The 27,935-nt window shown below is 45.1% G+C and overlaps 2 protein-coding genes across 2 annotated transcripts in view; both read left to right on the plus strand.

The window, feature by feature from the left end:
* LOC138349729 (sodium channel protein para-like) overlaps positions 1-14,020 on the plus strand; it is a 147,780-nt gene extending 133,760 nt beyond the window's left edge. The window contains exons 20-22 of the mRNA XM_069310355.1: positions 6,907-7,029; positions 10,925-11,119; positions 13,800-14,020. Of these exons, the coding sequence (XP_069166456.1) occupies positions 6,907-7,029; positions 10,925-11,119; positions 13,800-13,964 (483 nt within the window). The 3' untranslated portion in view covers positions 13,965-14,020. The remainder of the gene's footprint in view (positions 1-6,906; positions 7,030-10,924; positions 11,120-13,799) is intronic.
* Positions 14,021-15,259: 1,239 nt separating this feature from the next.
* The window catches only part of LOC138355438 (sodium channel protein para-like), a 30,224-nt gene continuing 17,548 nt past the window's right edge, over positions 15,260-27,935 (plus strand). The window contains exons 1-2 of the mRNA XM_069310356.1: positions 15,260-15,619; positions 24,569-24,839. Of these exons, the coding sequence (XP_069166457.1) occupies positions 15,530-15,619; positions 24,569-24,839 (361 nt within the window). The 5' untranslated portion in view covers positions 15,260-15,529. The remainder of the gene's footprint in view (positions 15,620-24,568; positions 24,840-27,935) is intronic.

Consider the following 27,935-nt stretch of genomic DNA (forward strand, 5'->3'; position numbering starts at 1 on the left):
CGCTCCGCTACCCCAACATCTAACAGAGTTGCGGGGTGCGGGGATCTCCAGGCAGTGCTGCTGGACTACTGCCGCCGCCCTCACCACCGCCCCCTCACCGGCCATCCTACTGCTAACTCCCCGCCCACCGCCCGCCCATGTCACCCTTGAGGTGTGGGAGCGGGGAGACTGTGGGATCTGGTTGGATCGGACGGTGGGCTGAAGTTTACAAGCCTCCAACTGACTTCTTTCAGTGCCACTGGAACGAACTAAACAGCCTTTAGAAGGGCCGGTTAAACATGAGTCTAGGGAAGGGGGGTCACAGTCCCGACGCATGCGCACTGGGCATGTAATTGCATGGGTCTCAATCCAGAATACGCATGATGGAAATTTCTAATTAATACACTTTTAATCATGCTTTATCACTTACCAACAATTGGCAATAAAACTTCAAACACATTAATCACTAAACGGAGAGAAGATAATATTTTCACAGAAGCAAGTTTGAGCACTTTACGTTGGTTCAAGTTGTCAGTGCTGTCACTTGACACAACATATATATAAAGGTGGCAGAGCCTTGACCAGAGCTCGCTTTGACACTAACAAGAACACCAGCAAAGCTTCACCAGCGTCGCATCATCAAAACAACTCATACCAGCAGTTGTTGCTATACTTTATGTGCCCCATACTCTCATCACCAGAGACTCCACAACCTGTAATTACTCCAACAGCAGCCTTTTTAACTTGATGGTAGCTTCAAACATCATTTACTGGCATAGGAAAATAACTTTTTAACTCGCAATAAGTTTACATTGTCCCATTTCACTTATTATGAGTTAACAATGTCCCTTTAGAGTTAATGAAATTCCCCCCAAAATGGAAATACACAGTAACTGAAGGTGGAAGGAAGCCTAACTCGAGGCTGGTAGTCTATTTCCCTCCCACTCCCATACCTCTCGTGTGAACTTTCACACTTCACCATGTTTAAGTAGTTAGCGTTGACGGCTTGTAGCCTCACAACAATGGCGCTACAGTCACCTGGCATCATTATCGTCACGCAAATCACCTTTTTGAACGCCAGTCTCACTTCAGTTTGAGTGTTATTACAGTTAGCACACATGACAATGAAGTAGCTGGTCAGTAAATTGTATAGTGTATAGAAAAAGGTAGACTGGTACCGGAAAATAGCCTTGGTATGGGACGTGCTGAGCACACCGCAACCTTATGGGACGTGCTGAACACACAGCAACCTTTTGGGACGTGCTGAGCACACAGCAAACTTATGGGACATGCTGAGCACACAGCAACCTTATGGGAGGTGCTGAGCACACATCAACCTTATGGGCCGTGCTGAGAACACAGCAACCTAACTGCTCAAGTCAACAACGGCCACAGAAGCGCTGGAGTTGGCCCGGACGAAACGGTGGGGGCCCAAGGGGGGGATCCCTTCACTTCACGCAACGCCTTACTGCATGAGTAAACTGCCTGCGTTTTGCGTCAGTTACTGCATGATTCTCTGCGTCTTTACCCTTCTGCATGACATCTTTACTGCCTCTCTGTTGACGCTTGAATTTACATTCTTATATCTTGTCCATTGTCTTGTGCGTGACACACTTCCACCAGTCAATAGTTCTAGATGACTATCTTTACATTTTGCTTGGCTTCTTGTAACGGCAGATAATTAATTATTCAGATAGTATTCTCATGTTAATAAGCACAGGAAATATTGCAATTAAAACTTTATAAAACATTAGCTATGAATTACATATTTCTATGATTCAACATGGTAGACTCGGGAGAAGTAGTACTGAACTATCATAGGATTGGCAAGTGGACTATTCATATGTAGTTATTTAACGATGGGTAAATTCTGGTACAATAATACTTTATTTTGATTTGTATTATAATTCAAAAAATTTAATTTAACACCAAGAACCCATGTCGTAGCCTGAGGCCTACGACATGGGTTGTCTTATTTTTGTCTAAGAAGTAGGAGACAGATCCGATTACCCTTCCTAAGATGACCTGTACACCTTCTCGACACCGTATGGTGTCTCACCTCAGTGACCTACAGTGGTGGTGCATACTTGCCGACAACGGCGGCTGGAATGAAAAATTAATAGTCAAACTTCCTTTTTTCAAAATTCTTTTTGCAGATTTTTTAAACAGACTCATTCACTTACTAGATTTAACTTGTATGCTACACTGACCTCCAAGCTTGCACCAGCATTTGGCGAAGAAAACAGCTTCTTCTCACCATCCACGCAGTGCTGGGTGTCTCTGGTCTTGTCCTAGACTTCTCCACCAGATAGTTATCTCAGTTCTACTCAAATCTATTTTTATTTATATATTTCTCTTTTCATCTATGATTGATTTTACTTACAATTGCCTCAAAATTAAAAATATTACAAGAGGTTACTATATGCAAAAGTTATCACATATACAAGTGGAATGGTACATCCGACAGCTCTCATGTACTATTTAAGACATGAACAAGGAAAACAATAACTTAGACAAAGTATTATGACAGAAAATGGGGTGTTTTCATCTTCTGATAATGTCTTAAGTATACGCGAAGGCCCTCGGATTTGTCGTTTCGCTTTCTGCGAGGGGGTCTCGCGGCTGAGTAGATAGCGCCTAGGGGTCGTAGTCCTAAAACACACCACACACCGGGTTCGATTCCCTGCGAAGGCGGAAACAAATGGGCAGAGTTTCTTTCACCAGGATACGCCTGTTCACTACCAGTAAATATGTACTTGGGAGTTAGACAGTTGCTTCGGGCTGCTTCCTGGGCATGTGCGTGTTAGAGAGATCTATATGTAGTAGGCATAATAGAGGAAAAATAGATTGATTAGAAAGTCGTAGTCCAAGAACTAATATCTCGATTCTGCAGGCACAAATAGTAAATACACTCATACACACTCCCTCTATCACACACACACACACACACACACACATAATTAGTGTCTTTGTGTGTTTGTTTTCTACATTTAAATCTTTGCGCCTACTTAATTCTATTTTCCTGTTTTCGAAATGCGGTTCCTATCACTATCCTGACGGTTTTGGCTTCTCTTATTTATGTGTTCTCTTGTTACAATTTAGTGTTTTTTTTTTTTTTGCTGTAAATATTTGTTAATTATATATTTCTATTTTATTGTCTTAATCTAGTGTTTGTTCTCGGGTTCGAGCATTTATTATTTTTTTACATTTTGTTGCATTATTCCCTAGCTGTGCCTCTTCTTTGTTTACTCTCCACGTCTCGAGTCAGCAAGGGATTTTCTCTCAATTCGTCTCCCGTTTCCATCATCTCAATGTTTTTTGTGTCTATTTGCAATTGCATTTTGCATTATATTTATAGATTCTTTGCAGCTTTTCTTGTCTCCATGTGTCTCCTCTTATCCCAGTACCCCCCATCTGTCTCCTCTTATCCCAGTACCTCCATGTGTCTCCTCTTCTCCCAGTACCCCGTGTGTCTCCTCTTCTCCCAGTACCCCATGAGTCTCCTCTTCTCCCAGTACCCCGTGAGTCTCCTCTTCTCCCAGTACCTCCATGTGTCTCCTCTTCTCCCAGTACCTCCATGAGTCTCCTCTTCTCCCAGTACCTCCATGAGTCTCCTCTTCTCCCAGTACCCCATGTGTCTCCTCTTCTCCCAGTACCTCCATGAGTCTCCTCTTCTCCCAGTACCCCATGTGTCTCCTCTTCTCCCAGTACCTCCATGAGTCTCCTCTTCTCCCAGTACCTCCATGTGTCTCCTCTTCTCCCAGTACCTTCATGAGTCTCCTCTTCTCCCAGTACCTCCATGAGTCTCCTCTTCTCCCAGTACCTCCATGTGTCTCCTCTTCTCCCAGTATCTCCATGTGTCTCCTCTTCTCCCAGTACCTCCATGTGTCTCCTCTTCTCCCAGTATCTCCATGTGTCTCCTCTTCTCCCAGTACCCCATGTGTCTCCTCTTCTCCCAGTACCCCATGTGTCTCCTCTTCTCCCAGTACCCCATATGTCTCCTCTTCTCCCAGTATCTCCATGTGTCTCCTCTTCTCCCAGAACCCCATGTGTCTCCTCTTCTCCCAGTACCCTATGTGTCTCCTCTTCTCCCAGTATCTCCATGTGTCTCCTCTTCTCCCAGTACCTCCATGTGTCTCCTCTTCTCCCAGTACCTCCATGTGTCTCCTCTTCTCCCAGTATCTCCATGTGTCTCCTCTTCTCCCAGTATCTCCATGTGTCTCCTCTTCTCCCAGTACCCCATGTGTCTCCTCTTCTCCCAGTACCTCCATGAGTCTCCTCTTCTCCCAGTACCTCCATGAGTCTCCTCTTCTCCCAGTACCCCATGTGTCTCCTCTTCTCCCAGTACCCCATGTGTCTCCTCTTCTCCCAGTACCCCATGTGTCTCCTCTTCTCCCAGTACCCTATGTGTCTCCTCTTCTCCCAGTACCTCCATGTGTCTCCTCTTCTCCCAGTATCTCCATGTGTCTCCTCTTCTCCCAGTACCCCATGTGTCTCCTCTTCTCCCAGTATCTCCATGTGTCTCCTCTTCTCCCAGTATCTCCATGTGTCTCCTCTTCTCCCAGTACCCCATGTGTCTCCTCTTCTCCCAGTACCTCCATGAACCTCCTCTTCTCCCAGTACCCCATGAGTCTCCTCTTCTCCCAGTATCTCCATGTGTCTCCTCTTCTCCCAGTATCTCCATGTGTCTCCTCTTCTCCCAGTATCTCCATGTGTCTCCTCTTCTCCCAGTATCTCCTCTTCTCCTTGTACTTCCTCAAGTCTCCTCATTTTTGTATATTTTGTATAAAGAGAAAATGTTCGTTTTCTGGTATTTTCTTCAACTTTTCATGTTGGTTATTATGCGTGTGTCAGTATACCTCTCGCATCTTACGTTGTTTTGTGATGTATTTGCTTTTGAAGAAAACTTCTTTCTTCTGGACTCCTGATTCACACTCCTGCATTTGTTGCTCCTCTTCATTTGTTTTTGTCGTGTTTCCTTGTTATATATTCTTCTATTATGTTAATTTCCGTAGACCGTCTCATGTGAGGATTCTCAGTAGTGGGTAACTGTATATATTTTGTGTTCCTCACTGATTTGGGAAGGGTAGGTTAGGTTAGGTTAGGTTAGGTTAGGGGACATTCTTTCATGGGTCCGTCATATTTCAGGTCTCTCACACACACACACACACACACACACACACCTTCGCAAATAGAGTGGTAGACGGTTGGAACAAGTTAAGTGAGAAGGTGGTGGAGGCCAAGACCGTCAGTAGTTTCAAAGCGTTATATGACAAAGAGTGCTGGGAAGACGGGACACCACGAGCGTAGCTCTCATCCTGTAACTACACTTAGGTAATTACACACACACACACACACACACACACACACACACACACACACACACACACACACACACACACACACACACACACACACACTCACACACACACTCACTCACCTGCACACTGTTAAGTATACCACCCGTGCTTCAAGTAGGTCTGACCTAGTACTGTAAGGGTGTAGGTCTAGCGTACTACTGTGAGGGTGTAGGTCTGGCCTAGAAATGTGATGGTGTAGGTCTAGCCTAGTACTGTGAGGGTGTAGGTCTAGCCTAGTACTGTGAGGGAGTAGGTCTGGCCTAATACTGAGAGGGTGTAGGTGTGGTCTAGTACTGAGAGGGTGTAGGTGTGGTCTAGTACTGTGAGGGGGTGTAGGTGTGGTCTAGTACTGTGAGGGTGTAGGTGTGGCTTAGTACTGAGAGGGTGTAGGTGTGGTCTAGTACTGTGAGGGGGTGTAGGTGTGGTCTAGTACTGAGAGGGTGTAGGTGTGGTCTAGTACTGTGAGGGGGTGTAGGTGTGGCCTAGTACTGTGAGGGTGTAGGTGTGGCCTAGTACTGTGAGGGGTGTAGGTGTGGTCTAATACTGAGAGGGTGTAGGTGTGGCCTAGTACTGTGAGGGGGTGTAGGTGTGGCCTAGTACTGTGAGGGTGTAGGTGTGGCCTAGTACTGTGAGGGTATAGGTGTGGCCTAGTACTGTGAGGGTGTAGGTGTAGCCTAGTACTGTGAGGGGTGTAGGTGTGGCCTAGTACTGTGAGGGTGTAGGTGTGACCTAGTACTGTGAGGGTATAGGTGTGACCTAGTACTGTGAGGGTGTAGGTGTGACCTAGTACTGTGAGGGTGTAGGTGTGACCTAGTACTGTGAGGGTATAGGTGTGACCTAGTACTGTGAGGGTATAGGCGTGACCTAGTACTGTGAGGGTGTAGGTGTGACCTAGTACTGTGAGGGTGTAGGTGTGACCTAGTACTGTGAGGGTGTAGGTGTGGCCTAGTACTGAGAGGGTGTAGGTGTGGCCATGTACTGTGAGAGGTGTAGGTGTGGCCTAGTACTGAGAGGGTGTAGGTGTGGCTTAGTACTGTGATAGGTGTAGGTGTGGCCATGTACTGTGATGGGTGTAGGTGTGGCCATGTACTGTGAGGGTGTAGTATGAGAGTGGATGAGATGTGCCGGACATGTTGGGCAGGAACTGCTAGTGGCATTAAAAGGGGGGCGTCGTATAGGTCTTGATCTACCCATATCCAACTTCAGGGTCACTCTTCCATTACATTCAGTATGATTGTCCTCCTGGTCCCCCATATTCATGCTCACATCCACTTTAGTTGGTGGTTTAGGATCAGCGGTGCAATAGTCTTCTCAGCTTGTTGGCGTCTTTTTGATTACTTACTCCTTAATATTCAATTGCCAATATCTTCACCACACTGAGAAGTTTACCTTCGCATGGTTCCTTAACAAGAAAGGGCGAGTTTGAGTTACATTTAGGGGTAGTTAGTGACCAGACTGGCTTGTCCGGAGGGGAAGGCTGTGTGTATGTGTAGCGACACCTTCGCTGCCGGGGGACGCCGGCTGGTCCCCTCCCCTGCAGCAGGTGTACTGACACGCCCTCCTGCAGGTGGTGGTTAACGCCCTGGTGGGAGCCATCCCGTCAATCGTCAACGTGTTGCTGGTGTGTCTCATCTTCTGGCTCATCTTCGCCATCATGGGTGTCCAACTCTTCAACGGCAAGTACCACAAGGTGAGTGTCACACTACACAGCCCTGGTCATGAGTGCGACTCTACTACTGCACAGTATCCCGCCAACACCACATGACAGTTGCACAGTTCCTCACCCCCACACCCACATGACAGTTGCACAGTTCCACCCCCACGCCCACATGACAGCTGCATAGTTCTACCCCAACACCCCAAATGATGGTTGCACAGTTCCACCCCTACACCCCACATGACAGCTACACAGTTTCACTCCCACACCCCACATGACGGCTGCACAGTTCCACCCTCACACCCCACATGACGGCTACACAGTTACACCCCCACACCTCACATGACAGTTGCACAGTTCCACCCCCACACCCCACATGACTGCTTCACAGTTCCACCCCCACACCCTACATCACAACAGCACAATACCACCACCACACACTACATCACAACTGCACAATACCACCACACACACTACATCACAACTGCACAATACCACCACACACACTACATCACAACTGCACAATACCACCACCACACACTACATCACAACTGCACAATACCACCTCCTCACACTACGTCACAACTGCACAATGCCACCACCACACACTACATCACAACTCTACAATACCACCACCTCACACTACGTCACAACTGCACAATACCACCTCCTCACACTACGTCACAACTGCACAATACCACCACACACAATATATCACAACTGCACAATACCACCTCCTCACACTACGTCTCAACTGCACAATGCCACTACCACACACTACATCACAACTCTACAATACCACCACCTCACACTACGTCACAACTGCACAATACCACCTCCTCACTACGTCACAACTGCACAATACCACCACACACAATATATCACAACTGCACAATACTACCACACACACTACATCACAACTGCACAATGCCACCACCACACACTACATCACAACTGCACAATACCACCACCACACACTACATCACAACTGCACAATACCACCACCACACACTACCTTACCTTGAGGTGCTTTCGGGGCTTAGTGTCCCCGCGGCCCGGTCGTCGACCAGGCCTCCTGGTTGCTGGACTGATCAACCAGGCTGTTAGATGCGGCTGCTCGCAGCCTGGTGTATGAGTCACAGCCTGGTTGATCAGGTATCCTTTGGAGGTGCTTATCCAGTTCTCTCTTGAACACTGTGAGGGGTCGGCCAGTTATGCCCCTACATCACAACTGCACAATACCACCACCACACACTACATTACAACTGCACAATACCACCAAAACATACTACATCACAACTGCACAATACCACCAAAACATACTACATCACAACTGCACAATACCACCACACACAATATATCACAACTGCACAATACCACCACACACACTACATCACAACTGCACAATACTACCACCCCACACTACATCACAACTGCACAATAATACCACCACACTACATCACAACTGCACAATAATACCACCACACACTACATCACAACTGCACAATACCACCGCCACACACTATATCACAACTGCACAATACCACCGTAACATACTACATCACAACTGCACAATACCACCGTAACACACTGCATCACAACTGCACAATACCACCGTAACACAGTACATCACGACTGCACAATAATACCACCACACACTACATCACAACTGCACAATACCACCGCCACACACTATATCACAACTGCACAATACCACCGCCACACACTATATCACAACTGCACAATACCACCGTAACATACTACATCACAACTGCACAATACCACCGTAACACACTACATCACAACTGCACAATACCACCGTAACACAGTACATCACAACTGCCCAATACCACCGCCACATTAGCACTTTAAACATGCCTCGCAAATGATGAGGTTCTAATATTGTTCCATCAGAGCAAAGAGAACCACTGTTCTACTTTGTAATGCTTCACCCACGTACTACAAATACAAATAATTGCCAACAGAACCTAAACACCTAACCTAACCAGTGCCTAAATGTGCACAATGTGGTAATATATAACAATATGAATTTAGTTTTGATAAAGTTCCTTTTGTTAATGAACAGCATGTTAAAATTGATAGATGCGTTTTTGGGGTCTACCGCTGGGTGGAATGAACTTGTTCTGAGAACGGTTTGACAAACGACTAACAACTGATGACGTTCGAACGTTTCTCGAACAGTGCCTCGCTGACGACTTCTGTTCGAACTGCAATGCTGTATCCTATACGATCCTATAGGAACAAAGTTATTACAATGATATATATCCCTGTACTTTTTTTATTTGTCTGTTTTTCTTGTATGACCGCGACTCCTGCTTGACCAACAGAGAGGGTGATGTATGTGGCTGCCAAGGTGGATACACAAGAATAGTCCCATGCTAATTGTTTGGGATTATGGACAACGCCCTTAACGTTCACTCCATGGGCATAGTATGATTCCGGCCAGCTGATCAGCCGGGGTAGTGGTTACAGTAGAATAGATTATGAGGCTCTCTCTTTGCTGGACACTGGGCAGAGGCAAGGCTCCTCCTAATGACCTCATTGTGTCTTGTGTGCCAGCCCCCTGATTTTCCGCAGTGCAGACTATGCAATCCATATCCATCTGCATCTACCTCATTGCAAATATACCTATATGCAGTGTGGATTGGGGCAACAAGGCAGAGTACAACTGCAATATGGAGCTACTGTAGATCAAGCCGTGTGCCTGTTGTAGTCATAGAGACTGCCAAAGGGTAAATCTCTGCACAGGGAGACCAGACAGCTGTGAGGCGATCAGTCACTGAGGATTGCTATTGCCTCCACCAAAGCTGTGGCTTCTTTCTCTCCAATGGGACTGTCCCAGCTGGATTGTTTGTTGGCTTTCAGTAAGGCTGGTCTGAGTGTTGGGTCTGCCAAAGTTCCCCATTGTGTGTTGAAATCCATGTAGTTGGGGTCATGTATTCCCACTGAGTACCTCAAGTTGTCTGATAGAGAGATGCTGAGGAGGAAGATAAGAAGGCTAGGAGAGCAATTTGGGTGGCAGTGTGGACACCAATACCACCGAGTCTGACTGGAAGAGTGACTTGATTCCACTGTCAATCATTGAGGGAAAAGTTGACAACTATTTCTAACATGGTATCATACTCTTCAAGCTCTGGGTTGTTGTAAGATGAGGCGCACCTCAAACGTAGGTTAGATTTGGAAGCGACAGGCATCAAGTGAGAAGATAAAATATGTAATGAGCAGCGATGTCACCAATCCTTTCTTTCATCCTCCTTAAGTCAGTAATTTTTTTATCAAAGCTCTCATCAATGGCATAAGCCCGAGTAGGGCTCCGAGGAGAGTGCTCTCTGCAGGCCTTCTCACATCGACTTCAGGGTACACTAGCATATTGTGCACGTTTAAACGTAGGTTAGGTTAGGTTAGGTTAGGTTAGGTTAGGTTAGGTTAGGTTAGGTTAGGTTAGGTTAGGTTAGGTTACCTCTTTAGGTTGAGTTGGAGAATTTTTTATTTGAAGTATGTGGGTGAAGCAGTTATAGAGTTGCAATTCGAACAGAGGTCGTCAGAGAAGCACTGTTCTCGAGAAATGTTCAAACGTCATCAGTTATTAGCCGAGTGTAATGTTTTCCAATCTTAAACAGGGGGTTTGGTGGCTGCTTGGAATCACTTTTGGCTTTTGTTCATGAGGAGGGGCTGCTGAATCTTTTCTTAGTTTGAATCTGGCTACAGATTATTTAATCAGTTTAGGACAGAAACGAGTGTAAGAGAGTTAAAGTAAAACACATTATTGGGTATGTTGGATTTATAATATAATTGTTTTATGTTGTATTTTGCTCAAGATTTCTGTCATTTATTGCATTTATAACTTTACATGGAAAGGCCATATTTACAATGGATCAGAGGTAACATTAAATATTCATGTTGGCAGTGTGTGGACGAGGAAGGATTACGACTCAGCGCCGAAGACGTCCCTGATAGACAGCGGTGTTTGGAGAGGAACTTTTCCTGGGTGAACAGCGAAGTGCACTTCGACCACGTCGGGATGGCCTACCTCGCCCTCTTCCAGGTCGCCACCTGGAAAGGATGGATCCAAATCATGAACGATGCCATCGACTCAACTCAGGTTTGACTGACCCTGAAGGTTGTGTTGACTGACCTTGAAGGTTGTGTTGACTGACCTTGAAGGTTGTGTTGACTGACCTTGAAGGTTGTGTTGACTGACCTTGAAGGTCGTGTTGACTGACCTTGAAGGTCGTGTTGACTGACCTTGCAGGCTATGTTGACTGACCCTACAGGCTGTGTTGACTGACCCTGCAGGCTGTGTTGACTGACCCGGCAGGTTGCGCAACACTGCAACAGTTCATTAGTGTTGTGTTAGTGTCAGGCGTCAGATGACATTCCTCTCTTTTACTGACATTTACAAGGGTAGGCCTAAATTACTGATAATTCTCCAGTGTGGAAGGTGGTGTGGTGAGTAAGAGGTGGTGATATGGTGATGATTGTCAGGTGGTGATATGGTGATGATTGTCAGGTGGTGTTATAGTGATGATTGTCAGGTGGTGTTATGGTGATGGTTGACAGGTGGTGTTATAATGATGATTGGCAGGTGATATTATGGCGATTAAGAAGTGTTGTTATATTGATGATTGACAGGTGATGTTATGGTGATGATTGACAGGTGATGTTATGAGATGATTGACAGGTGGTATTGTGGTGATGATTGACAGGTGGTGTTATGGTGAGTAAGAGGTGATGTAATGGTGATGATTGACAGGTGGTGTTATGGTGATGATTGACTGGTGATGTTATGTGATAATTGATAGGTGGTATTATGGTGATGATTGACAGGTGATGTTATGTGATGATTGACAGGTAATGCAATGTGATGATTGTCAGGTGATGTTATTTTATGATTATCAGGTGGTGTTATGGTTCATTTGGGTACTCAGTTTCCACCCCGTGTCTCCCTCTTTCGTGTTCCACCCATGCTACACAATTTGTCTTTGTCCACCCTGTCAATCCCTCTGAGAGTTTTGTGGATGCTGATCATATCTTCCCTAACACTCTTCTGCCGTTCAGGGACGTGAAGTTTCCTTGTAACTCATTCCTTCAGTTCTGGGACTAGTCTGATAGCATACCTCTGAATCTTCACTATATTTGTCTTGTGTTTAACTAGGTATGGACTTGATCCTGGAGCTGCATACTCCAGGATTTGTCTGACATATGTGGTATTCAAAATTCTGAACGATTCTTTAAACAAGTTCTAAGGGCATTTCTCGTGTTGGTCAATCTAGTATATGCCGCTGATGATATCCTTTTGACGAGTGCTTCTGGGGACAGGTTCGGTGTGATATCAACTCCCCAGATCTTTCTCTCTACCTGACTCTTGCAGGATTTCACCTCCCATATGGTACCTTGTATTCGTCCTCCTGCTCCCTTCACCTAATTTCATCACTTTACATTTACATGAGTTAAACTTTAGTAGTCATTTTCTAGACCATTCCTCCAGTTTGTCTAGGTCGTCCTGTAGTCTCTTATCTTCATCTGTCTTGAATCGTCTCATAATTTTTGCATCATCGGCAAACATTAAGAGGAATGAGTCTATACCCTCTGGAAGATCGTTTACACATATTAGAAACAAGATGGGTCCAAGTACAAAGCCCTGTGGGACTTCGCTGGTAACATCTCACTACTCTGATGTCTCCCTCTCACAGTTACTTGTTGTTTCCTGTTGCTTAGATACTCTCTTATCCACTGGAGTGCCTTGGTTTTTACTCCTGCCTGTTGCTCCAACTTTTGTAACAGCCATTTATGGGGTATTGTGTGAAAGGCTTTCGGAGTGTCCAAGAAAATCCAGTCTGCCCAACCTTCTCTTTCTTACCTAATTTTTGTCGCCTCGTCATATAATTCTATTAATTTAAGCCTATGAGGCACGCTTTACCATCTCTGAACCCTTGCTGGTGGTGTGTTACAAAGTTCTTTCCCTCCAGATGCTCTACGAGCCTTTTACTCGCGATCTTCTCCATCACCTTGCATGGTATACAAGTTATGAAAAACTGGCCTGCAGTTCAGTGTCTCTTGCCTGTCACCCTGTTTGTATATTGGGACTACATTAACTGTCTTCCAGCTTTCCGGTAGGTCTCCTGTTTCCAGTGACCTGTTATACACCATAGAGAGTGGCACACTTAGTGCTTCTGCACCTTCTTTTAGTATCCAAGGTGAGATTCTGTCAGGCCCAACACGTTCAAGGCCTTTGTCTCGTTCAGGTCCAACTGAATGAAGGTGATTAAGACGCGGTGGTGTACACTGTGAGTGAGGTGCAGTGGTGTACACTGTGAGTGTGGTGCGGTGGTGTACACTGTGAGTGAGGTGCGGTGGTGTACACTGTGAGTGAGGTGCGGTGGTGTACACTGTGAGTGTGGTGCGGTGGTGTACACTGTGAGTGAGGTGCGGTGGTGTACACTGTGAGTGAGGTGCGGTGGTGTACACTGTGAGTGAGGTGCGGTGGTGTACACTGTGAGTGAGGTGCGGTGGTGTACACTGTGAGTGAGGTGCGGTGGTGTACACTGTGAGTGAGGTGCGGTGGTGTACACTGTGAGTGTGGTGCGGTGGTGTACACTGTGAGTGTGGTGCGGTGGTGTACACTGTGAGTGTGGTGCGGTGGTGTACACTGTGAGTGAGGTGCGGTGGTGTACACTGTGAGTGAGGTGCGGTGGTGTACACTGTGAGTGTGGTGCGGTGGTGTACACTGTGAGTGAGGTGCGGTGGTGTACACTGTGAGTGAGACGCTGTGGTGTTCACAGGTGGAGTATCAGCCCATGCGAGAGGTCAACCTCAACATGTACCTGTACTTCGTGTTCTTCATCATCTTCGGGTCGTTCTTCACCCTCAACCTCTTCATTGGTGTCATCATCGATAACTTCAATGAGCAGAAAAAGAAGATAAGTATTAAATCCCACGCAGTTTGAGTTATCTTGAGGTTATCTTGAGATGATTTCGGGGCTTTTTAGTGTCCCCGCGGCCCGGTCCTCGACCAGGCCTCCACCCCCAGGAAGCAGCCCGTGACAGCTGACTAACTCTCAGGTACCTATTTACTGCTAGGTAACAGGGGCATTCAGGGTGAAAGAAACGTTGCCCATTTGTTTCTGCCTCGTGCGGGAATCGAACCCGCGCCACAGAATTACGAGTCCTGCGCGCTATCCACCAGGCTACGAGGTCATGAGTCAAAGGTACATGAGTCAAGAGGGTACACAATGGGGGTGTTGTGAGGGTTTAATTACAGAAAGTTTCTCACACAACCACCATAAACATTTCAAAGATATTACTAATTCAGACTTAGAATTTGAGATACACTTGATAAGATTGCATTATTTCTTAAGCATTTATGAATTTAAACATTTATTTTTAAGCATTTAAACAAAACATCTCTTAGAAGGTATGAAGTTTGTTGATATGTCCTGTTACTACTAGACACTGTACCTGATACATGACCCACACTGTACCTGGTACATGACCCGCACTGTACCTGGTACATGACCCACACTGTACCTGGTACATGACCCGCACTGTACCTGGTACATAACCCACACTGTACCTGGTACATAACCCACACTGTACCTGGTACATGACCCACACTATACCTGGTACATGACCCACACTGTACCTGGTACATGACCCGCACTATACCTGGTACATGACCCACACTGTACCTGGTACATGACCCGCACTGTACCTGGTACATGACCCACACTGTACCTGGTACATGACCCACACTGTACCTGATACATGACCCACACTGTACCTGGTACATGACCCGCACTATACCTGGTACATGACCCACACTGTACCTGGTACATGACCCGCACTGTACCTGGTACATGACCCACACTGTACCTGGTACATGACCCACACTGTACCTGATACATGACCCACACTGTACCTGATACATGACCCACACTATACCTGGTACATGACCCACACTGTACCTGGTACATGACCCGCACTGTACCTGATACATGACCCATACCCAACCTCACCACACCATACCCACCCACACCACACCATACCCACCCTCACCACACCATACCCACCCACACCACACCATACCCGCCCTCACCACACCATACCCACCCACACCACACCATACCCGCCCTCACCACACCATACCCACCCACACCACACCATACCCGCCCTCACCACACCATACCCACCCACACCACACCATACCCACCCTCACCACACCATACCCGCCCTCAAAACATATAATATCTAAGTCTCTGTAGTAGAGAGAGAGGTTATCATGATATACTGGAGATCAAGTATGGTAAGTCTGTCACAGCTACAGTAACTGTGTGTATAGCATGACAGGAGAGAGACAGGTGTCATTATGAAGATTGACAGAAGACAGGAGTGCTCAGTGAGCACTGTAGAGTGACGGAATGTTGGGGTGCTCAGTGAGCACTAGAGATCACCCAGCCTCGGCGTGCTCTTTGATTGTATATTTTGCGGTGTTCAGGCAGGAGGGTCGCTGGAGATGTTCATGACTGACGACCAGAAGAAATATTACAATGCCATGAAGAAGATGGGCGGCAAGAAGCCTCTCAAGGCCATCCCTCGGCCACAGGTACTGTACCCAGGTACCCAGGGTCCGCCTCGCCCTCTCCTCACACTGAGCATCAGCGCCTCGCCCTCCTCTTCCACTGGGCATCACGGCCTCACCGGGCCGCCTTCCCCTCCCACTGGGCATCACCACCTCACTTACACTTCCTGTTTCACTCCACCTTTCACCACTTTTTATTCGTGAATTTTGAGTCGTGTTCTCTGTGCCATATATAACCGAAATGAATTATTTTGTTGCCCTTTGCCATATCACTTAATTTGTTTCTTCTTGTCTCGTTCTTTAATAGTTATTATTACTTAGGTGTACTGTAGCTACCTTTTATCATATTCATATGATGCCCAATCATATATGGAGGAAAAATTGAAACAGGAATTTCCTTAAGTACTTTCGTATATTAATACATCTTCAGAAGGAGTTTTACAGGTCAAGTATTGGACTGTTGGTGGGTATGAATATGAGCTGCATCGAATGGGCCAATAGGCCTTCTGCAGTTCTTGTGCATATTTGCGTCCACCTAATTCCATTCATTTGTTATTGTACCTCACCTCACTCCACCACTCTCTCCTGCCTATACATGTCCAATACTTGACCTGTAAAACTCCTTCTGAAGATGTATTAATATACGAAAGTACTTAAGGAAATTGCTATTTCAATTTTCCTCCGTGGTCTGACAGTCACATTTTTAATCACGTGTTTATTTTTCGTGATTTACACACACGCTAAATATATATATATATATATATATATATATATATATATATATATATATATATATATATATATATATATATATATATATATATATATATAACAAATATTTATATAATGACTACAAATCTACAAAAAATGTATGTAAAATACAAACAGAATAAACGACAATTATAAAGTACTAACCAAAATCTTATAAAAAACTCAAATATTCAGGGGTTAATTTTATTTAATATTTGAGTTTTTTATAAGATTTTGGTTAGTACTTTATAATTGTCGTTTATTCTGTTTGTATTTTACATACATTTTTTGTAGATTTGTAGTCATTATATATATATATATATATATATATATATATATATATATATATATATATATATATATATATATATATATATATATATATATATATATATATATGTGTGTGTGTGTGTGTGTGTGTGTGTGTGTGTGTGTGAGTGTGTGTGGCAATCAACAGCCATTTAATGCACAACTATATTCTACCCACTTCAAGACTCCGAATCAATATAGAAGTATCAAGAGGAAGTATGGGTATATTTTGGTAGCAGTCTTTCTTGTAAACATATGTTCTTGAATATGACCGAAAAAGTAAGATTAATATTTCTAACACGAATCTTCTCAATATTTTTTACATTCTTCACTGTCGAGGGTAATTGATAAAGTAGTTCTCCAAAATTCATTCTTTTTATTTCTAGTCTGACGCCTAAACGCGTTTCGTAATTCCTTATTACATTTTCAAAGACTTAATTTTCACAAAAAATACATTCATACTTATACTCGTTTTTGGGTGAGGTGATATGGCACAAAAGTTTTGGGTGAGGTGAAACAGAAGACAGAACACGAAACAATGGATATAACTTAGATATGAGAACATAAGAATGGAAGTAACTGCAGAAGGTCTATTGACCCATACTTCCTCTTGCTGCTTCCATATTGGTTCGAGGTCTTGAAGTAGGTAGAATATAGTTGTGCATTAATTGGCTGTTGACCCAATTATATATAGGTAGCATCCAATTGAGTCAATAATATATAGGTAGCATCCTCTGAATCCTTAACAATCGAAATTTAACTGAACAAAACACCAACAAATACCTTTGTTTACTCAGTAATAAATAGATATCTGGGAGAAAATCCCGGGTACATATTTGCTGTACATATATACACAGGCATGAGTGGAAAAGATACATGCTCAACCGTCGCTGTCGTGCTCGGGAATTGAACCGGGGTTCTAAAGTTGTAAGTGGAGGACATAGACCACTGCGCTACATGACAATAATTGTGACATGTATAAGCCCTTCTCACACCTGGTGTCGGGCGCCCAACCCCATGACATCACAGTGGTTACCAAACTAATCCAACCTTCAATAATCTTCTCACCTGATAATTAAAAACGTTCATAATTTTTCAAATGATAAGTTATTAAATTTAATAATAATTTTATTATACAAAATTTTCAATTAGTTGTTAGAATTAGGATGTTAGTTAAGCTTTCTCCCACAACGAGGTGATGGCGTCAGTGGCACTCCAACCTTGTGGTTAACATCACATCTTTTACTTATATAATTAACTGCATTATAAAATATCGAATGACACTCAAGACAATTAAAATAAAATAATAATTATATAGATTAGTTGATAGGTGGTTTCGACAACAGACTGTGACTGTGGATCTCTATGGCATAGCCAACAGTGGCACAGTCTGTTGTTAGAAAAGCTCTAACCAGCCGAAACGTTCAACACTTCTTTTCCCATTTCTCTATGTATATATATATATATATATATATATATATATATATATATATATATATATATATATATATATATATATATATATATATATTATATATTATAATATTATAATATAATATGAGGAATGAGAGAGTAGCAGAGACCTTGAACACACTCGTAGACTCAGAGACTATAGCACTCCATGGAAACAAGAGTGTGTAGAGTAGCCGCTACACTACCAACATATGTATTACTGTGTGTGTGTTTGTAGCAAAATGTGTTTGGAGAGTATTTATATAAACTTTGGCTATCCCTTAACTTGTATGTACAATTTACAACAGAGATTGTACACTATTCGTGTTACTATGTGTGTGTACCCAGTCACTCCACCCCAGGCCGTCCCCAACCATCGCACCACCATTACAACACCCCCTCCGCCCAACCCCCCCCCCCCCCTCCCCCAAAACAAGGAAGGATATACCGAGAAGTGTACTGCATTTCTCGGTGTATATACACTTAGTGTACTTTAGTCCTGGACAATATTCAGGAGTAAAGTATACTTGCTGGTTGGTCAGTAAGCTGTTGTGGTTACCTTAATAACCCTTCAGGGGTTAATTTGGGTGTGAAGCCCAACACCTAACCATAAACCCTCCCTCCTCCACCCCCCCCCACCAACCTTTGCACCTCCATCATCACCCCAACTAATGACCAGATTTCATTGGTATTTGCAGGCTTCTTGTATGTTGCTCAGTGTGTATTACTGTGCCTCTTCAAGCCCGCCCAACAACAAGAGTTCATATAAACGCTTCACAGCTTCCTTTTTAGTGTGTGCCCGAGGCTAGTGGTGTCCCCGTCCTGCCTCCCCCCCACCCCATGCCCCCTCCATCAGTGGCAGTGTTGACAAACGTCCAGGTGTGCCCCGTAGCCTCCCCACACTACCACTACCTCCCCACCATGCAACTACCACCATCACCCCCAACCTTTAAGCTTCCCTTCCGTAAAAGCTACCGTCTTCCCCAACCCTTACCTGTAACCCCACCTCCACCACTACGTTTCTCAGCCCGACTCCTGGACGACCAGCCCGCCCCTCGCCACAACTGGTGGTGGTGGTCGGGGCTGTAGACCAATAAAGCTTTGCCCGCACCTCCTTAACTCGGCCCATAACCTCGCAACCACCATGTACCCAGCCTGCTTGTGTCACCAGTGTCAGGCTCTACCACCATGCTCAACATGGGGCTCTAACACTGCTCAACATGGGGCTCTACCACCATGCTCAACATGGGTCTCTACCACCATGCTCAACATGGGTCTCTAACACTGCTCAACATGGGGCTCTACCACCATGCTCAACATGGGTCTCTAACACTGCTCAACATGGGGCTCTAACACTGCTCAACATGGGGCTCTAACACTGCTCAACATGGGGCTCTAACACTGCTCAACATGGGGCTCTAACACTGCTCAACATGGGTCTCTACCACCATGCTCAACATGGGTCTCTAACACTGCACAACATGGGGCTCTACCACCATGCTCAACATGGGTCTCTAACACTGCTCAACATGGGTCTCTAACACTGCTCAACATGGGTCTCTAACACTGCTCAACATGGGTCGCTAACACTGCTCAACATGGGTCTCTATCACTGCTCAACATGGGTCTCTATCACTGCTCAACATGGGTCTCTATCACTGCTCAACATGGGTCTCTATCACTGCTCAACATGGGTCTCTATCACTGCTCAACATGGGTCTCTATCACTGCTCAACATGGGTCTCTATCACTGCTCAACATGGGTCTCTATCACTGCTCAACATGGGTCTCTAACACTGCTCAACATGGGTCTCTAACACTGCTCAACATGGGTCTCTATCACTGCTCAACATGGGTCTCTAACACTGCTCAACATGGGTCTCTAACACTGCTCAACATGGGTCTCTATCACTGCTCAACATGGGTCTCTAACACTGCTCAACATGGGTCTCTATCACTGCTCAACATGGGTCTCTAACACTGCTCAACATGGGTCTCTAACACTGCTCAACATGGGTCTCTATCACTGCTCAACATGGGTCTCTAACACTGCTCAACATGGGTCTCTATCACTGCTCAACATGGGTCTCTAACACTGCTCAACATGGGTCTCTATCACTGCTCAACATGGGTCTCTAACACTGCTCAACATGGGTCTCTAACACTGCTCAACATGGGTCTCTAACACTGCTCAACATGGGTCTCTAACACTGCTCAACATGGGTCTCTAACACTGCTCAACATGGGTCTCTATCACTGCTCAACATGGGTCTCTATCACTGCTCAACATGGGTCTCTAACACTGCTCAACATGGGTCTCTAACACTGCTCAACATGGGTCTCTAACACTGCTCAACATGGGTCTCTAACACTGCTCAACATGGGTCTCTAACACTGTTCAACATGGGTCTCTAACACTGCTCAACATGGGTCTCTAACACTGCTCAACATGGGTCTCTATCACTGTTCAACATGGGTCTCTAACACTGCTCAACATGGGTCTCTAACACTGCTCAACATGGGTCTCTATCACTGTTCAACATGGGTCGCTAACACTGCTCAACATGGGTCTCTAACACTGCTCAACATGGGTCTCTATCACTGTTCAACATGGGTCGCTAACACTGCTCAACATGGGTGTCTAACATTGCTCAACATGGGTCTCTAGCACTGCACAACATGGGTCTCTAACACTGCTCAACATGGGTCTCTAACACTGCTCAACATGGGTGTCTAATACTGCTCAACATACGCACATACATACATACATACATACATACATACATACATACATACATACATACATACATACATACATACATACATACATACACGCCACAAAGAAAGAGTGGAAGTGTGTGAAGGGTGAGCCATCTCCAAGAGTGAGATGTGTGACCGTGAGATAGAGCGCAAGGTGAGGTTACACATCACGACCTCACCTGCCTGTGGTTACCTCCCGGGGCACCCTGAGGTGCTCCTGGAGGTCACCACAAACATCCCTCAACATCAACACCTTTCACTGCTTCTTTGTGTATTTTTTATTATGCTCCTCGCGAGAAATATAATAATATCGTAAAGTATTAAAACAAACAGTATAAAGTATGACGTAGATTAGGCACGTATTTCCCTTCGATGAACACTGCACTAGCAAATATATGTATGTTATAATATACTTGTTTGTGTGTAGTAGTGTCTGTGAGGCTATTGTTGCTTCCCACAACACCCGCGCCCTCAGCCGCCGCCCATAGGGAGAGTACGCCCACATCTGCGTACCGCTGACGCTCCTGTAGTCCTCTCGCTGTGGTGCACCACGACGGTACACGCATCCTGTAGCGCACAGCAGCACACACGCGATCATAACACTTGAATGAGTGCTCAAATGATCCTTGTCACACTGCCAGATGCACCATATGAGACTGTACACTATATATATATATATATATATATATATATATATATATATATATATATATATATATATATATATATATATATATATATATATATATATATAATATATATAATGCATATAATGCGTATGTATGTGTGTGCTTTAAAGTATATCAAGATTTTTCTCGTTTTGACTTGAAGAATGCCGATGAGCTCTGCAGGATGCGCTTCAGCCCCGCTGGCAGCCACTTACCCGAGATTTTTCCCCGTCCGCTCGAAAAAATAAAAAAATAGTACGACTGTAATACCAAGGTTGGGCACCAGTGTTCTTTCAGTCCCCGGCGCCTGCATTTCCCGCATGTTTGTCTCGTATAAAATATTGCAGTTCGTTCATCTGAGCTCACTAATGACAGCTTGTCCACCTTTGGGTAATTAGAAGGACTGCACTAATTAAGGCGCCTTAGCTAAAATCTTATCGCCAGAAATACCCCATCAGGCGTCGATATTAAATCCAACAACACGACAAAGCTTTGTAAATAATAAAACAAACATATATTATTCAAGAATTCGTCATGAACGCAGGTCGATAGTTTGTCAAAACAATAATAGATTACAATCAGTTCTGTATCCAATCAAACGAGTCGTACGGTCCGTAATTCCCTTAGTTCAAGCTGATCTTTCACGCAATACAGTTAAGAGTCGCTCTCAATGTCCACACATGACGTGATTAACGGAAGTTCATCCAGGTGTGGAAAACCTCGAGCCACTGTTGAACATCAGGAGGCAGTGTTAACACATGGAGCCAGTGTTGAATACCAGGAGACTGTAAGCACTCTGCAATGTATGCAGTGTAAACGGCGTACGACAGTAAGCGCTTCACGTCATACGACAGTAAATGCTTCACGTCGTACGACAGAAACGCTTCACGTTGTACGACAGTAAGCGCTCTACGTCGTACGACAGTAAGCACCCCTCGTCATACGACAGTAAGCGCTCTACATCATACGACAATAAGCACTCCACGGGAGTGCTTATTGCACGCTTACTGCGCTAGGACAGTAAGCGTAAGCGTGCCAACGCTTACTGTCATAGGACAGTAAGCGTTCCAAGTCGTACGACAGTCCATGTCGTACGACAGTAAGTGCTCCACGTCGTGCGACAGTTAGTGCTCCACATCGTACGACGGTAAGTGCGCCACGTCATTTGACAGTAAGTGCTCCATGTCGTACGACAGTAAGCGCTCCACGTCGTACAACAGTAAGCAATCTACGTCGTACGACAGTAAGCGTTCCCGTCGTACGACAATAAGAGATCCTCCTCGCACGGTAATAAGCGTTCGGCGTCAGCTACAGGAGCAGTGTTTGAAAAAAAATGCAGATTGAACATCGTATTGCATTTCAGAATCGCTGAAGTGTAGAACAGAACCATTTGACATATATATATATATATATATATATATATATATATATATATATATATATATATATATATATATATATATATATATATGAAAGCTGAGTTTTTTTTAACATTGCTGGCACTACAGCAAGTGAGGGTATGGCCAGTGAACGTGAGAATATTATCAATGGGTACCGAGATTTGGAGGTGAGGGCACAGGGAGCGTGCCAAGGGAACCCAAACCCCAGTTGGGTGCGCTCCTTTCTGTTGAACTATCTAGTTGATCCCGGATCTCAATGCCGACGGCTTATTGTCATGTCAAGAACGTATTCTCCCGCCCTCCCCCCCACCAGCGTCAAGGTTTCTGAGTTTAATCACAAGGTTTCATTGTTATTATTCCTTGAACCTCCCTCTTGTTCTACTGTGACCTTGTTCTCTATGTTAGTCGTTTATATCTGCCTATGTTTCTCTTTCTCACACACACACTCACTCACACTTACACCAAAGGGCCGAAGCTCAACCTCCGCAAGCACAACTCAATACACTCTTCCTTTCCAATTGCTCTCTCTCTCTCTCTCTCTCTCTCTCTCTCTCTCTCTCTCTCTCTCTCTCTCTCTCTCTCTCTCTCTCTCTCTCTCTCTCTCTCTGTGTATCTCTCTCTCTCTCTCTCTCTCTCTCTCTCTCTCTCTCTCTCTCTCTCTCTCTCTCTCTCTCTCTCTCTCTCTCTCTCTCTCTGTCTCTCTCTCTCTCTCTCTCTCTCTCTCTCTCTCTCTGTCTCTGTCTCTCTCTCTCTCTCTCTCTCTCTCTCTCTCTCTCTCTGTCTCTCTCTCTCTCTCTCTCTCTCTCTCTCTCTCTCTCTCTGTCTCTCTCTCTCTCTCTCTCTCTCTCTCTCTCTCTCTCTCTCTCTCTCTCTCTCTCTCTCTCTCTCTCTCTCTCTCTCTCTCTCTCTCTCTCTCTGTCTCTCTCTCTCTCTCTCTCTCTCTCTCTCTCTCTCTCTCTCTCTCTGTCTCTGTCTCTCTCTCTCTCTCTCTCTCTCTCTCTCTCTCTCTCTCTCTCTCTCTGTCTCTCTCTCTCTCTCTCTCTCTCTCTCTCTCTCTCTCTCTCTCTCTCTCTCTCTCTCTCTCTCTCTCTCTCTCTCTCTCTCTCTCTCTCTCTCTCTCTCTCTCTCTCTCTCTCTCTCTCTCTCTCTCTCTCTCTCTCTCTCTCTCTCTCTCTCGCTCTCTTTCTCTCTTTCCCTCCCTCTTTCTTTCTTTCGCTCTTTCTTCTCCCTGTGTATCATACACTACAGATCCTATTCTCACCCCACTACACCCACTCTTGTATTGTAAGGTCGCTTGATGCGGAACTGAACAGATTTTCCCTAAAGAATTTCCTTAAAGGAGTTTTCCTTAAAGTTTTGGCCGCACACACACTCTTACCTCTTGACACACTCATGTCTCCACTTGCGTTCACAACATTGTTGTCTTCTCCTCCATTTTCAGTCTGAATAAATCTTTCTCTTCATTTTTATTTCTCCTCTCTCTTATCCTCCTCTCCTATCTTATTGACTGTCGTGATGGCCAGCTGTCTACTTGACGCCTGTGATTAACCTCAGTAGACCACAGCGCTACCATCTTCACATGTCGCAAAGACCTTAGCAGTCACCCCCAACGTTTTCTTGTTTTTCTTGCTTAGTTCCGCCCACAAGCCGTGGTGTTCGAGATAGTGACTAACAAGAAGTTCGACATGATCATCATGATCTTCATCGGTATGAACATGCTCACCATGACTATGGATCACTACAATATGACAGAGGAGTGGAAGTCAGTGTTGAACAACTTGAACCTCATCTTTATCTGTATCTTCACGTCGGAGTGTGTCCTCAAGGTCTTCGCTCTCAGATGGCACTACTTCAAGGAGCCGTGGAACCTCTTCGACTTTGTGGTGGTCATCATGTCCATTCTGGGTACGTAATCTCCGCTTCCCCTCTCAATTAATCCTAATCTGTAACCAGCTTTTTGCTATTTTTTCAGTAGTGGGTGCGTATGTGCACCTCCCGTTCTTGGCAGGAGCAGCAGCATGGTGGTTACACCTTCGTCAGGAGCCCTGGCGAGAGCATCGGGGCGTAAAGAGTAAAGTATTGGAACATCGACCCTCTGCCACCACACCCGCTGCTCACACCACTCCCCAAGATTACACTGCACCCACGAACATCTCGCAAAATAGTAGAAGGAAGGAAGAAAGGAATTTTCAGGAGAAAGCGCCAAGCCATTATGACTATATAGCGCATGAAAGGGGTCAGGATCAGGATAGGGGGAAGGAATGATAGAAGAGACTTGCAACTAACAAGGCTACGTTGTTTTGAGTCTATAGTTATTATGACGGCAGAGTCCGCGAAGATGTCTTTGTGTCTGCGAACTCTTACTGCTGAGTTTACTGTGTACTCTTGCTGCGGAGTTTACTGTGTGTTCATGCTGCTGAGTTTACTGTGTGTTCATGCTGCTGAGTTCACTGTGTGCTCGTGCTGCTGAGTTCACTGTGTGCTCTTGCTGCTGAGTTCACTGTGTGCTCTTGCTGCTGAGTTTACTGTGCTCTTGCTGCTGAGTTTACTGTGTGCTCTTGCTGCTGAGTTTACTGTGTGCTCATGCTGCTGAGTTTACTGTGTGCTCTTGCTGCGGAGTTTACTGTGTGCTCTTGCTGCGGAGTTTACTGTGTGCTCTTGCTGCTGAGTTTACTGTGTGCTCATGCTGCTGAGTTTACTGTGTGCTCATGCTGCTGAGATTACTGTGTGCTCATGCTGCTGAGATTACTGTGTGCTCTTGCTGCGGAGTTTACTGTGTGTTCATGCTACTGAGTTCACTGTGTGCTCGTGCTGTTGAGTTTACTGTGTGCTCATGCTGCTGAGATTACTGTGTGCTCATGCTGCTGAGATTACTGTGTGCTCATGCTGCTGAGATTACTGTGTGCTCTTGCTGCGGAGTTTACTGTGTGTTCATGCTACTGAGTTCACTGTGTGCTCGTGCTGCTGAGTTTACTGTGTGTTCATGCTGCTGAGTTTACTGTGTGCTCATGCTGCTGAGGTTACTGTGTGCTCATGCTGCTGAGATTACTGTGTGCTCTTGCTGCTGAGTTTACTGTGTGCTCTTGCTGCTGAGTTTACTGTGGGCTCGTGCTGTTGAGTTTACTGTGTGCTCGTGCTGCTGAGTTTACTGTGTGCTCTTGCTGCTGAGTTTACTGTGTGCTCCTGCTGCTGAGTTTACTGTATGCTCTTGCTGCTGAGTTTACTGTGTGCTCGTGCTGCTGAGTTTACTGTGTACTCTTGCTGCTGAGTTTACTGTGCTCGTGCTGCTGAGTTTACTGTGTGCTCGTGCTGCTGAGTTTACTGTATGATCTTGCTGCTGAGTTTACTGTATGCTCTTGCTGCTGAGTTTACTGTGGGCTCGTGCTGTCGAGTTTACTGTATGCTCTTGCTGCTGAGTTTACTGTATACTCTTGCTGCTGAGTTTACTGTGGGCTCGTGCTGTTGAGTTTACTATGTGCTCATGCTGCTGAGTTTACTGTGTGCTCATGCTGCTGAGTTTACTGTGTACTCGTGCTGCTGAGTTTACTGTATGCTCTTGCTGCTGAGTTTACTGTGTACTCGTGCTGCTGAGTTTACTGTGTACTCGTGCTGCTGAGTTTACTGTATGCTCGTGCTGCTGAGTTTACCGTGTGCTAGTGCTCCCAGGCTTACTGTGTACTCATGCTGCTGAATTTACTGTTTACTCACATTGTTGAGTTTTCTTTGTACTCATGTTGTTGAGTTTACTGTGCTCTTCTGCTGCTGAGTTTACTGTGTACTCGTGCTGCTAAGTTTACTGTGTGCTCATGCTGAGTTTTCTGTTTACTCATGCTGCTGAGTTTACTGTGTACTCATGCTGAGTTTTCTGTTTACTCATGCTGCTGAGTTTATTGTGTACTCATGCTGCTGAGTTTACTGTGTACTCATGCTGCTGAGTTTACTGTGTACTCATGTTGCTGAGTTTACTGTGTACTCATGCTGCTGAGTTTACTGTGTGCTCATAGTAATGGGTTTACTGTATACTCATGCTTCTGAGTTTACTGTGTACTCACGATGCTAAGTTTACTGTGTACTCATGTTATTTAGTTTCCAGTGTGCTTACGCTACTGAGTGTACTCTACTCATGTTGCTTAGTTTACTGTGTACTCATGCTGCTGAGTTCATTCTGTGCTCACGCTGCTGAGTTTACTGTGTACTCATGCTGCTGAGTTTACTGTGTACTCACACTGATGAGTTTACTATACCCTCCTAACGGCTCTCAGTCAGTCAGTCAGAGTGTCCCTCAGTCTGTGTCCGGAGATGCCCCTCAACCAGTATCCAAATACACCCTCCCCCATGCCTCCTAACTCAACCCTCCTGGACTTACTGGGCGCAAATCCTTAACTGTAATCTCTGTTTAACTCGACAGTAAAATGTGTACTTGGTTGTAAAAACTATTTTTCGCGGCGGGGATAGTATTCCAGGGACGTGCCCGAAACGCTACACGTACTAGTGGCTGTACAAAAATGTAATAACTCTTGTACATATCTAAAAAAAGAAATAAACTGAGAAGTGACGCTGTTGGGTTTACTGAGTACTCACTTTGTTAAATTTTCTATGCACTTGCGATTTTGAATTTACCGTTTACTCACGTTGTTATTTTCTGTGCACTGACACTGCTGGGTTTAGTGAGTGCTCACATTATTGAGTTTACTGTATACTCATAATGTAAAGTTTACTGTGTACTCACATTGCTGAGTTTACTGCGTTCTCACATTGTTGAGTTTACTGGGTACTTACGCTATTGGGCTAATTTTTTACGTTAATATTAATGACAGAGACGTCAGAAATATTCAATCAGTTCCCAGAGAAGGAGTCCCACCTGAGCTGCCGTAGGGTGCAGACGTGTCGTCTGACCGCTCCGGCAGTTTGGAGAGGTTGCAGTTTTCGCCAGCAGGGGGTGGGTGTCTCTACCCTCCCTGCTGTCCCTGCCTGGTGTTGACGTGGCGCTTTTACGATGAG

Source organism: Procambarus clarkii, chromosome 67, assembly GCF_040958095.1.
Source record: "Procambarus clarkii isolate CNS0578487 chromosome 67, FALCON_Pclarkii_2.0, whole genome shotgun sequence".
NCBI classification, from domain to species: Eukaryota; Metazoa; Arthropoda; class Malacostraca; order Decapoda; family Cambaridae; genus Procambarus; species Procambarus clarkii.